At 45.9% G+C, this 14,061-nt stretch overlaps 1 protein-coding gene across 3 annotated transcripts in view; it reads left to right on the top strand.

Moving 5' to 3' along the window:
* LOC137418855 (serine/arginine-rich splicing factor 5-like) overlaps positions 1–13,788 on the top strand; it is a 49,578-nt gene extending 35,790 nt beyond the window's left edge. For all 3 annotated transcript variants that reach the window (XM_068104998.2, XM_078781012.1, XM_068104997.2), the window contains exons 4-8: positions 340–435; positions 580–649; positions 1,422–1,495; positions 13,175–13,282; positions 13,373–13,788. In XM_068104998.2, the coding sequence (XP_067961099.1) occupies positions 340–435; positions 580–649; positions 1,422–1,495; positions 13,175–13,282; positions 13,373–13,586 (562 nt within the window). In that variant the 3' untranslated portion in view covers positions 13,587–13,788. The remainder of the gene's footprint in view (positions 1–339; positions 436–579; positions 650–1,421; positions 1,496–13,174; positions 13,283–13,372) is intronic.
* Positions 13,789–14,061: the final 273 nt, after the last annotated feature.

Here is a 14,061-nt window from a genome sequence, read left to right as displayed (position 1 = left end):
TATTTTGCATTTCCAGAGCGGGATGGCGTAACAGCATCTTGGAGTTACGCTGCGTGATCTATATATTTATTCCACGCTTCCCTTTTCATTCCTATAACCCATGAAGAGCACAGCATTCTTTTCTTTCTTTTTTTCCTACCATTGCCTCCCTTTTCTTGGTATTGACTTTACGTATATATACCACCAATTATGATCTCTGAACTTTTGTAATAAAATAACTTTGCTGAGGAACTGATCAAACAATGTTAATGCAGGTTAAGTAAAGGTGTTGGAATCGTGATGCATCTTGTTTCCCCTTTTGAAGCGGTCTAATATCATGCCTCGATGTGTCTTTGTTAGGATTACTGTTGAGCATGCACGACCACCTCGTACCCGAAATGTACAGATGGAACACTATTCTTCACGAATGCCACCCTTTCGTCGAGGAGGACCCCGGTCGGTATTCCTTGCAATCCAAGGCTCAATTAGATTTACTTGGGGTCTGGTGAGGGTGGGGGGTGGGGGGTGGGGGGTGGGGGGGGGGGGGGGGTGAGATTTGTTTGAGTCTTGGAACCAACATTCTTGTTTTGTTCATTGCAGATTTGGACCACCCTCGCGCACTGATCATCGCCTGCTTGTTAAAAATCTGTCTAGTTCGGTCAGCTGGCAAGTGAGTTCATCAAATCACGTTTGTTGTTGTTTAACCGTAAGAAGAAAAAATACATTTTTAGGTTTTTGCAGGCATTCTTCAGTCGTTTCACTCGAGGAATGACCTCGGAAAATGTTGAACATTGGGCTTCCATTTTTGTTTTTTAAACTGTGTATCCAGGTTCCTGTTAGTAAATAAAGCGGTGATGTCATTATAATCGGTTGTTTTTGTAACCCCTGCCGGCGAGCAGTCTCCCTTGGCAGGCCTGTGTTAATTTGCAGGGCGGTTTTGGTCCTGAGCCGTTGCAAGGGTCTCGTGAGGCAGAAGCCTATTAGGAGGGTCCGGTCGTCTCGTGGGTCGGGGGCTCCTACCAGGGTTGTTCTTACGGTGACGACCTCTGAGTCGAAGCAGTCGTGGGTGGCCATCCAGGAGACTTCTTCCTGCCGTCGTCTAGCGCAACTAAGGGATGCCGGCCGGGAGTGCCGGCATCTCGGGGAGATGAGGGAGAGAAAAAGAGCGCAAGGGTCGTTGGAGAGTTTTGTGAGCAAAGTGTGGCGGCGCCATCCAGGTGACTGGTCCTCGATCGAAAAGTTGAGAGGGAAAGGCTCCCGAGGTTGCTGTCAAACTAGAGCTGTGCGTGAAGATTCTCGTTTGGTACGAGCCTTTTCCAATATTACTTGTCTTCATTATCAATATCCAGTGAGAAAAAAATAACCCTAAATGTGAACAGCTGTTATGTTTTTTTAGTTTGTGCCCTCTCTGTCAGTGACCATATGACTGTGTGTCGTGTCAGGACTTGAAAGACTACATGCGTCAGGCTGGAGAAGTAATCTTCGCTGATGCGCATCGCAGTCGCCAAAACGAGGGGTACGTTGACGCAAGCTTCTTGTGTGTAATCCAATGTTTCTTGTCCATATTAAAAGGGATTTGATGAAATTAGTTGGCAGTCACACAAAAGTGAAATGACTACCATTTTCTGCAGGACGGGGTTCGCGGGAGAGTGTTTTGGGGGAGGGGGGGGGGGGGTGGTGAGGTGGAAACAACCCCGCCACCCTCCATTGTCACAATATGTGTCTGTGTTAGCCTCCCTAACTGGCGTGTCTGCTGGAGATAAACCCCCAATTTTTATTTTTTGCTATATGTGTGTGAACCGCACACCAAACTTTTAACTATTTTTGCTGATTAAAAAGTGCGGTTAATACACTGGAAAATACAGTATGTATATAATAGCAGATAACCTGGGTCCACCTGGCTGTTGTAAATTAATTAGATTGCAATCGAGTGTGGAATATCCAGGGAGTTCTAACCCTAAGCCAAAACAGTTCAATCTTGGCTTCATCAGACCACAGAATCTTGTTTCTCACAGTCTGAGAGGCCTTTAGGTGCTGTTTGCAAACTCCAAGCGGGCTTTCATGTGTCTTTCACTGAGGAGAGGCTTCCGCATGGCCACTCTGTCATAAAGCCCAGATCGGTGGAGTGTTGCAGTGATGGTTGTCCTTCTGGAAGTTTCTCCCATCTCCACACAGGATCTCTGGAGCCCAGCTAGAGTGACCATCGGGTTCTTGGTCACCTCTCTTACCAAGGCCCTTCTCCCTCAATTGCTCAGTTTGGCCGGGGGCCAGCTCTAGGAAGAGTCCTGGTTGTTCCAAAGTTCTTCGATTTAAGAACTTTGTCATCATGGGGTATTGAGTGTAGATTGATGAGGGAAAAAAAAGAATTTCAACTATTTCAGCATAAGGCTGTAACACAAGAAAATGTGAAAAAAGTGAAGGGGTCTGAATACTTTTTGAATGCTCTCTCTGTGTGTGTGTGTGTGTGTGTGTGTGTGTGTGTGTGTGTGTGTGTGTGTGTGTGTGTGTGTGTGTGTGTGTATGTGTGTATGTGTGTATGTGTGTATATATATATATATATATATATATATATATATATATATATTAATTGTAATATATTGCATTCAGAAAGTATTCAGACCTTCACTTTTTATGATTTTATTATTTTTATGCTCTATGATTTTTTTCGTTTAAGAATGTATATATCCATAGTTTACCTGGATGTGTTCTTCCTTACTCAGCGACATCATGGACAGCTGCGAGAAACCTCAACAACAAATCATGGAAAAAAAAAACCTTAAACCACTTATGTTGCTCTATGATTCCAGACTTATGGGACACCCTGTAGAATGAAAACGCTTCATTAAATCTATTATTGTATTAATTGGTGAATGCTCAATATGGCATCATCCGTTAAGGCCGAGAAAAATATATTTCTGGTCTCTGGTCAGCGAGTGCATCGATTTTGACCCTGCGCGTCAACAATTTTTTTTTTTTTCAAATTTCCAACGGTACCTACAACAGCGCGCGCCTGTTGTCGCCGGGCCGGGCGCTATCTCGGGAAATACGGGTCTGTGAGGGTCGTCATTGGTATCGACGTTCGCGCACGGTTCTCCCCTACAAAACTACATTTAGTTTGTCCAAATCCAAACAGCCGTTCCAAAGATATGAGTAGTTTTCTGTGCTTTGCCGTCATGAATCCAAACGGCTGGATATTGTCATTTATTGAAACGAAGACGTTCGTTGTCGAGTTCGTGTGAAGCAACCAGAAGGCCGAGAGAGCTATGGGTGGTCTCGTTACTTTGGCCTGGATCCTATCTCGTTTGTCATGAAGTAAGTGTCTGTGATAATCTCGTGGACTGGGAGAAGAGATCGTGGGAGACCATCGGCATGGATTCAAGCGCTTCCACGTTAGCCGTTTAGCCCAGCTGCGAATGCACCGATTTGAACCACACCATACACTATACAGCCCATCTGCGCATGCGCGGCTTTGATACACATGCAGCGTGTCATCCCATACACGAAGATTGGTCCAGGGTGTGGTCATTTGCGCATGTGCGGTTTTTTCAGCATTCAAATGCTTCAGCAATCGCCTGTTAGACCACTTGCGCATGCACAGTGTTGACGCGATCGATGCATTGGAATGTTTAACGGTACGGCGAGGTGATCTCAAGAACGAAATGACAGTCTATAATATGTTTGAAGAACTTAATGATTTTCATATTAAATACATTTTAAAATAACAAGCTTGTGTTCATTATTTACAAAAAGGCCTACCAGTCCCATTGGCTGTCTTTAATTTCTCTCTGGATGGCGCCACGGCAGATGAGGACAGCAAGGCATGAGGACACAAAAAACACCTCTATATGTGCAATCCATGCTTTTCAAAAAAAAAAAAACAACCCACATCGCCGCATCAATTCTGGAACCTTGGTCTGACCAGAGACGAGCAATATATTCTTTTCGGCCTAACATCTCGCACAAACAATGTGCAGACTACCCACCCCTCCCGCAGCTACCCACAATGCCCTCATTTGTACATATAGCGACCGACTGTCTTAGGTCTTAATCATTCTTCTCGTCCAATATATATTAACGTTACTTTGACCTGTATTTTTGATTCGCGCACTGCTCATCGTTCAATAATGGCTCCCAAGCGCAAGACCAGTGCCGGAGATGCGTCGACTACGAAGAGGCAGAAAAAAGTGATGACCCTGAGCAACAAATTGCAGCTTCTGGACCGGCTTTTGAAAGGAGAGAGTGCAGCCTGTGTGGGCAGGCATGACGGCATCGACAAATCCACCGTTCGCCACATATGGAAGAACGAGAAGGCGATTGGTGAAAGTGTTGCAGCGAGCGCTGCATCTAGTACGAAGGTGGTCACCCATGTCTGGGATTTCCACATAGAAAGGATGGAAAAGGCTCTCAGCATATGGATCAAGGACAACACACAGAAGAATATGCCTTTGAGTGGACCTCTCATTCGAGCAAAGGCAAAACAAATTTACCATCTGTCTGCGGGTGGTGCCAGCATGAGTGATGCGCCGAGCGATGAGGGTACAAGTAGCGCGACTTCATTCACTGCAAGCAGGGGATGGTTTCTTCGTTTCAAGGAGCGGTGTGGTCTCAAAAATGTGAAGTTCACAGGGGGGCGTGCCTCCGCAGACCCTGAGGCGGCAAAAGCGTTCCCTGCTCAACTCGTAAGTCTCAATCGAAAATAAGGGATACCTCCCAGAGCAGGTGTTCAATGCTGATGAAACCAGCCTCTTCTGGAAAAAGATGCCTACGAGAACTTTCATCTCGAAGCGCGAGGAGACAGCAGCGGGATTCAAGGCTGCCAAGGACCAGATATCTCTTCCTCTGTGCAAACGCAAAATGGGACTTCATGCTGAAACCCATGATGTTGTACCATTCCCTGAACCTGTGTGCTCAAGGGCAAGAACAAGCAAGCTCTACCCTTATTTTGGAGGGCCAAAAGGAAATTCTGGGTGACGGCAGCAATCTTCCTGGATTGGTTCCATAATTGTTTTGTCGCTCAGCTGGAGAGGTGAGAGGTACATGGTGGACAAAAACCTTGCGTTCAAGGTGCTCTTGCTCCTCGACAATGCTCTTGGCCACCCCGTGAACATGGATGTGGCTCACCTGAACATCGAGCTGATCTTTCTGCCGCCCAACACCACCTCCTTCATCCAGCCACTCGACCAAGGTGTGATTTCAACATTTAAAATGTATTACACCCGTCGCACCTTTTGCCGCATTTTGGATGCGATGGAGTCCGACCCAGGGCTCACCGTGGGGCAGTGTTGGAAGGATTTCAACATTGCTCACTGCATCGGCGCCATCAAGGAGTTGCTGGATGAGGTGAGAGCCTCCGCCATCAACGCGTGCTAGCACAACCTGTGGCCACAGGCAGTCAGAAACTTTACTGGCTTTCCCGATAACGCTGAGAGGCATGTGATTGTCGTTTTATATATATAAAACGGCATATAATTTATATATATAAAGCATATATATATTGTTGTGGATATGAGGATTGTGTTTTTTTATTGTGTAGTAAATGGTAAAATATCACCCTCCTTCCTCCAGTTGTGTATAAAGGTCAAAGGGCGTCCCGTAGTTGGGTCATATACAATCACGTTTAGCCAATCATAGATTCCATGCTTGTTGGTAGTTATTTCCTTATTCTGTGTATTAGGCTAAGGCTGTGTCTTCCATTAATTGACACTCCATTGCACCGAATTCAAATAGATAGATCCCCTTTCATTCCCAAAGCCTCTATTGCCAACTGCATTCGCCGCCATTGCCCATGTGCTCCAACTCGGAGAAGAAAGGCGTGTCTCCACCTGGTAATAGAGGGGAGGAGTGAGCCAGCCCCGAACAACCAACCAAGCACGAGGGGTTTGGCTTGAGAGGGCGGAGGAAGAGCGATCGGGGAGGTTCGAAGAGGTTCAAGGGTGGGGCTATATATAACCCGTGGGAGGCGCCCCCACCTCAGATGAGTCCTGAGAAAGCACACGACGTCCCCATGGCAGCACGGAGAGCGAACCATTGAGTTCTAAGAGTTACACAAAAGGAGCTTCAGAGAGAGACACCAAGCTGCGTGATCCAGGAGAGGAGAGAGGGATGCCCCATGAGCTTTGAACCACAGCAGCTTTGAACCACAGCAGCTTGAACCGCAGCAGCTTGAACCATCGCAGCTTTGACCGCCGCAGCTTGAGCGTTGACGGCAGCGTTGCTGTTGAGGAAGGGCGGCGGCTGCTCCCTCCCAGCCCAGCCGTCCTCTGGTCCGAGCTGAACCTTCCTCCCGGTCCAGCCATTCACTCCTGCCTCCATTCCCCATTCGTGTGAGTCTGCCTTTTGTTTGTTCTGTCCTGGGTATTAATTAAGACTGTAGGTAAGCTAGCATTGCACTGTGTCTCCTTGATTCCTTCTGTCTTTATTTTGTTATCTTTCCTTCTTCCTTGGTTATTTTGGTCCTGTAAATAGTAATAAATAATAGTCGTATTTCAAACCTTTTTGCCTTCGTCTTCCTCTTCACATCCGTGTCGTCTTTGTCTTTTCCCTCATTGAATATCTGTGGCACGATTTGGCCAACGTTCCAGGATCGGGTCTAGTCTTGGTAAACGGCTCACGCCGCGGTTCGCTTCGCTCGGCGCAACATCCATTACGCTGCGGCCATGAGCGGGGGGTGTTCCTTCGCGTACCGGGAAGCGCTGGTATTTAGGTCATAGGACTTGTGGGCCTAAAACCATATCCAGCGCCGACCGGGCGTGGCGTCATACCCCCGGGACCACGTCGGTCCGTAACAGACGAGGGGCTTAATCCCCCCTCGAAGGGGAACCGTAGGCCGACGTTGGGTTCCGCAACAATATATATATATATATATATATATATATATATATATATATATATATATATATATATATATATATATATACATACATATACACACACACACACACACACACACACACACACACACACACACACACACACACACACACACACACACACACACACACACACACACACACACACACACACCTCTAAATCCGAATTTAATTCGTTCCAGCGGCAGTTCGGATTGGGAAAAGTTCGGAATTAGAAACTATTTTCCTCATAAGAAATAATGGAAAGTGAATTAATCCATTCCTGGACCCCAAAAACCCATTATCAAGACACTGTTAACTGCAAATACACATGATTCAAGGTGAAATAAGATGAGTAAATGCCCTAAATATCAAATAATAATAATAATAAAAACAAGAAATAAATGTACTAACATGAAAATAACTGCATTTACCTTAGTGGAGAGTTCTGATGGTGCATGTGGAAGCTGGAGAGGAGGAAGGAGGGAGAGGGTTTTATTGCTTGGAAGGTGAGGCACCTTCCAAGCTAACATCAGATGACTGTGCTTCTGGTGTTTGCTCTCTTTGTCTCTTAACACCACTTGTAGAGGGTTGGGGCTCACTAGGCTTGCTTTCTTTAGAGAACCACCTCTCCAAAGTTGCCTGGTGTTGGCGACTTCTCCTCAAGATAAGCCTTCACAGAAGGGGAAAACTCATGAATCCACTCAGTGAAGAACTGCCTGGTAGCCCATGCTTTCACGTTTGCCCTCCACGTTCGGTTATCGAAATACATTCGGAATTAGGGACAAAATTTTCTCGAATTTACGGTTTGGAATTAGAGTAGTTCGAGATGAGGGGCGTTCAGAATTAGGGGTCACTACTGTGTATATATATAACAGATTTGACGCGTTAATTCTGCCCACAAGTTCTCTATCAGATTCATATCCGGGGACATGGCAGGCCACTCCATATGCTCCACACCACGGTCAGCAAGAAAGTGTTGGATCATGCGAGCACGCTATATATATATATACACACACACACACAGACTTGGCATTTAATATGGAATTTTTTTTTGTGGGGGTGAACTTACTTTTCAAGATGACTTAGAACCAAAAGTTCATTGTAATTATGTTGAAATTATTCTAGATTTTGTTAATGTGACCTTTAGAAGAAACAAAAACCACATTTGACATTTCGAAACAAATAAATTGATCCTTGAAAGTGATGTAAACTGATATCGAACTCAATTCACGGACAGTACTGTGTTAAACTTCTGTACGTTTTCCAGAAGTATCTCTTTATTTTGCACATTAGCCAAATTTTTTTTAACAAAAACAAAAGTTAAATTACGACTGGGATTACGGACAGTAAAATTACAGTTCAGTACTTCGTGTAACCCCCACGAGCATTCAGGAGAGCACGTACACGTTGAGGCATGCTGTTCACGAGATTTGCCAAGGTTTGGACAGGAATCACTTGCCATGCAGTGACAATAGCCTGCTGCAATTCACGCACAGAGGTCGGCTGCTGGTCCAAGTGGTCGATTTGACGCGTTAATTCTGCCCACAAGTTCTCTATCGGATTCATATCCGGGGACATGGCAGGCCACTCCATATGCTCCACACCACGGTCAGCAAGAAAGTGTTGGATCATGCGAGCACGATGAGGCCGTGCATTGTCATCTTGGAAGACAAAGTTCCTCGAAAGGCTGCATGAGCAAATTGAAGCAATGTTTCTTCCAGAATGTCCCTGTACTTGAACTGGTTCAGGTTTCCATTCAGAACAACCAGGTCAGTTTTGCCCCGTGCATGAAAAGCAGCCCAATCGGTCACCCCACCACCTCCAGCTTGGACTCTTGGCACTATACAATCTTTGTTGTAGGCTTCATGCACTTGTCTGCACACTCGGACGCGGCAATCTTGACGATAGACCAGAAATCTAGACTCGTCACTGAAGATCACGTAATTCCAGTGCCCTGGCTGCCATTGATGGTGCTCTCTGGCCCACTGCAATCGGCGCTGGCGGTGTTGTCTGGTCAGGCGTGGCTTTCTCAGGGGACGCCTGGCACGATGGCCTGCTTGAACCAGTCGTTGGTTGACTAGCCTTCTGGATACAGGCACATTTGTCAGTTGCTGCCACTCAGCCCGAAGCTGATTAGCTGACTTGGTACGGCCATTGCGGACTAACCGGTGCAGCTGGCGATCATCTCTCCTTGTGGTTCTGCGTGGACGTCCTGGCCTCGGTATTGGAGGAGGGACACCCCTCTGAGCATTTCGTTTCAGGATATTTGACACCTGACCTTGAGTGATGCCATACTGCCGAGCAATAGCACGCTGTTTCATGCTGTAATTTCGTAAAGCCACCACTCCATGACAAACAGCATTGTCGAGTTGACGGACCATCTCCAGAGGAAGCGGCAATAACTTTTGGAGACGTGCAGCAGTTGTTTTCCACTAATACAGAACGCAACAACCCTTGTATACCCGACTGTGAAGCCAATCATCAAATGCACCTGTCCATACATTTTTCCACGCCACCTGTGATATAATCCTGTTGTTGACTTCTTACTGTGACAGACAATCAGTGACATGGTTCTTTTAACAAATAAATCACCAAAGTGTAAAAGAAACTCACCAGATTGATATACTGAGTTAAGAAAGTAAACCCAAGTCAAGAAAAAAAAAATATTCCATATTAAATGCCAAGTCTGTATATTGTTACGGATCTCGGACGTCGGCGCTCCCCTTATCAAAGGGGGGGTTAATCCCCTTGTCGTGTTATCTGGCCGACCCGAGTCCTGGAAGTTATACGCTCCTTCCCGTCGGTATTAGGTAAGGTGATTGGTCAATCTCTTGTCTTCCGCTCCCTCTTTTTATATATTTTGTTTGTCTGGTTGATTTGTTTGTGAAGTAAATGTCAGCTCTTATATTTTGTATACTTATATTATAAGCTCTTATATTAGTATTTAGGCCTCGATTCAGTATACAAAAAATATATATATATTTAGTCCCAAATACCTAATTACTAATCCGACCGTAAAGCAGGGAAATAACTCCCGCTCGAACCACGGATATGGTGGAAAATGCCGAGCGGATAGCAATCCGCGATCCGAGCTATTAACAGTGACTAAACCCGATTCTAGCGGTTTCAATCGTGCCACATTTACCCAATGAGAGGACGGATGCGATCGGATGGAGAGGAAACCAGAAGGTAGGAAGAACAAAGATGGGTTTATTAATAAATGTACAGAAAGAAGAGGAAACGAAAGGCATATACAAGATAGGGAGAGGAAGAAGCAGAACACAGTGCAGTCTTAAAACAGTCTTATTCTAATACTCCAGACAAACGTACACACTCACATGTGGATTGTAGATGGATTGTATGGGGTCCAGGCTCCGGTCCAGCGGGCGAAACCCGGCAGGCAGCTCCGTGTATGTTGGAACACGTCCGGACAGTTATATAGCGTGGGGAAGCTGGTGTCCTGTGGCGTACGTAATAAATGCACGCTCGTGCCAAACGCCCTCTCTCTCCCCAATGTCCTCTTAAACAAGCGCGCCCTTCTTCTTCTCAGTCCTGTTCAATCAATCAAGCGCGCCGTATATCTCATCGGTTTCACAAAGGCGCGCTCTCCCGATCAGTCCTGTGATCAGCGTGCTCTCCCGATAAATAAGTTCATAAAGCGCCTTTCCCAATAAGTAAGTTCTTTGATCACTGCCGTGTGCACGCGAGTCCTCCTCAATCAGCGCTGCCGTATCCCAGTAAGTCCTCCTGGTAATGTGCGCGCCTCCAACTCCGCGTAAGTCCTCTACAACAAGCGCTCTCCCCTCGCAAGTCCGTGAAAGGGCTTTGCGCTCGCGCTTATATAACTGGACCAGCGATCACTCCGCGAGCCAAAAAGCCACGCCTGATGGTGATGTTCCTTCAGCCCTGGTTGGCTGGTGAGGGCTTACCGGCCACGCATTTGATGACTGGATGACGTGGCCACACCTTCTTGGCGCTCTGCCTCCTTTCTCGGGCCTACCCGCATGGCTTATGGCGGCGCTTGAGCGAGCGCTACGCCTTTGATGGCGGCGCTTGAGCGAGCGCCACGCCTTTGATGACTGGATGACGTGGCCACACCTTCTTGGTGCTCTGCCTCCTTTCTCGGGCCTACCCGCATGGCTTATGGCGGCGCTTGAGCGAGCGCTAAGACAGCGAACGCTGCTGGCAGAGGCACGTAATGGCATCGCTTGGAGAGAGGTTGGCAAAAATGGACGGAATTGGGGACCTACTCTTATTTGATCGACACAACGCAGATTCAACTATTGGAAACACGGCCTTATCTAAAACACATAATAATGAAATAACTGGAATTCTATGGTGGCCTACGTGTTGCTTGTGGACTAACTAGGGGTGCTACCTTTAACCTTTAATGATAAGAATTTATATACAAGGAATTATTTATAAGTGAGGGTTCTCAAAACCACAACAATATATATATATAGAACACAGCAGTTGGGAGGGGAAGGCTTTGATGACATGCAGCCTGAGGAATTGGAGGATCTCATTTCCTCACATGGCGACAACCTCACCGAGGAGTTGAAGGCCATGACAACGGCTTCCGGGGAGGAGGAGGCGGGCAGTGCTGAGGTCCCTGGGTGAGTTGCTGCAGGGCATGCGGGTGATTGCTGACAGGTTGCAAGATGCTGACCCAATCATGGAGAGGTACCTCAAGTGTTCAAGAGGGGCTTGGATGATGTGCTTCTCCCCTACAAAGAGTTGCATCGAAACCTGAGAATCTGCCAGGCAGCTCTCCAGTCTCCATTACACATTTCTTCCACCCTGCTCCCTCCGCCTCAAGACCATCAGTATCCTCTCCTGCCGCCCTCTCGGCATCCTTACCAGAGTCCTCACCAGCACTCTCTCCTGCGTCTCCCTCCATGCACGATTTTGCAGCACCATCATTTGGGTCGTCCTCAGAGTTTGAGGAATTCATGGGATTTTAAATCATTCATCATGTTGTGTGTTCGTAAACTAAAAAATTGAAATGGTACATGATGTTGTTGTGGGGGGTTTTTTGTTTGTTTGTTTCATATGGTTAAGCACTTTTAATAAACTGTAAGCGCATTCCTTCAATAAATTGAAAATGGCACCTGGTGTTTAAAAAAAAATTTTTGTAAGCATTTTTTTGTGAAACTAATGTGCATTTGCGGTCGAGAACGTTTTAAACTTTAAAAAATTCCCTCTTAATCAGGAACCGCCAGGTACCGACAATGAAATCCGCTTTTCCCCATTGAAACAATACCGTGGCATACATTCACGGGATTTTTCATCGACCTTCGCGGATTTTCGCCACCATTCGCGAATTTTGTCTCACCATTTCCGGGAATTTCATTGACCTTCGCGGATTACCGTCGACATTCTCGGATTTTGCGGATTTTGTCTCACCATTTCCGGGACTTTCATTGACCTTCGTGGATTACCGTCGACATTCTCGGAGTTTGCGTCGGCATTCGCGGATTTTGCCTCGCCGTTCACGGTTTCGTCCTCCATTTGCGGATTTTCGCAACTTGGGAACCTATCCCCCTTTTTCCATTGAAATAATGTCTCCCTTGTCACAGTTTCTCAATTCATGGCACTTTCATACAAAAAATAACCACGGTAACATAAGACGGCTGAAGGTATTAAAGTCAAACTTTGTACAGGTATGTCTCATGATGCAAAGATGAACTGAATAGATTATGGGGTCAAAAGTTCAGAGGTAAATTGGGTAAAACGTCTGTTACCGAGCTAACTCGTGAACCATAGTTGGGGTTTTGACCAAACTTGGTGCAAGTATATTATGATGCAAAGATTTGATGATTAGATTTTGGCATCAAAGGTCATGTTAGGTAAAATGTGATACTTGAGAACAGCTGAAGGGATTTAAATCAAACTTGGTACAAGTATGTCTAATTATGGAACAAGAGATTGCATTGCATGTCCCCCACTGATGTGATGTTTTCTAAGTCCAAAAAGGGCATAACGTTGTGAAAATTGACGAAACACTCTGAAACTGGAGCTTGTTCTGTAACTTCTCATAATAAAGCCATGCTCCAAGTTTCTGTTTAATATGGTAAAGGGTATGGGAAAAAGTCTGAAAAACCACAGGCGTGATGGACGACGGACGGATGGAGAGCGAACATATCGTCTCTGGTGAAATTGGTATGGGACTAATAATGTGGGCAGAGGCATATCATTGGACGTTAGAGTGCCATTCTCATTAAAGCTGGGCAAAAACCCCTTTGTCATGGCACTTGCAAGTCCAGATTCCCTCATTTCTGAAATCTGCAAAGATGGTATGAAGTGTTTGTGTAACACTAATGTGCTTTAACTTTTTTGTACAGCGTCGTCGAGTTCGCATCACGCAGTGACATGATGAATGCACTCGACAAGTTGGACGGCAAGGAAATCAACGGCCGCAAAATTCACCTGCGTGAGGAAAACAAGCAAAGGTATGGACTGCTTGGGTCGATCATTACGCAATGTGTAAAGCGTGTGAGAATGTGTTCTTGCATTTTGTTTATTTTAATATTCGCCGCCAGGTCTCGGTCTAATTCCCGTTCCCGTTCGAGGAGTCCACGCTCCGGGACTTCCCCGGCTAGAGGTGCACGCCGCCGATCCTCTAGTGGTTCGTCCGTCTCTCGTAGTCCCGCTCAGCGCAGGCAGGACAGTCCCGGCCACAGTTCACCTGCTCCTGATGCAACGGAACAGAAGGCTTTCCGTTCCCGTTCTCGTTCCGGAAGCAGCAACGAGTAAGGAATGGGCAGTTGGATTCTCCGGCTGATATTTTTTCTATCCCGAGAGTTGTACATAAGCTTAATTTTTGTCTTGCTCATTTGTCTTTAGTGATGAATACTATTTCATTTTTGTTTAATTGTGACTGCAATTTTTTTTTCATTTGCTTTTCATTCTCTTATTGCATCGTTGTAATGAATAAATGGCTTAAATCAAAAATGTTTTCCCTTTTGTGACTTGTAACTTGATTTCCCCTACCCCCACTCAATTAACATTTGCAACTAGATCCGTGGTTCTTAACCTTTCTTCTCAGAAACTACACACACAATTTCGATGAAACTTCACCACAACCTTAATCACTCATGATGTACCAATGCTTGTTCAAGACATTGGAAAAATTTGGGTCTGAAGAGGTATATCAGGTTGGGGGAGGGTGGGTTGCCCCCCAAAATAGATATTTGCTTTCTTTGTTTGTTTAAAGTCTTATGGTTATGTT

This window comes from Myxine glutinosa, chromosome 6 (assembly GCF_964187855.1).
Source record: "Myxine glutinosa chromosome 6, kmMyxGlut1.1, whole genome shotgun sequence".
Lineage (NCBI taxonomy): Eukaryota > Metazoa > Chordata > Myxini > Myxiniformes > Myxinidae > Myxine > Myxine glutinosa.
This window is presented reverse-complemented; position numbering and strand designations above follow the sequence as displayed.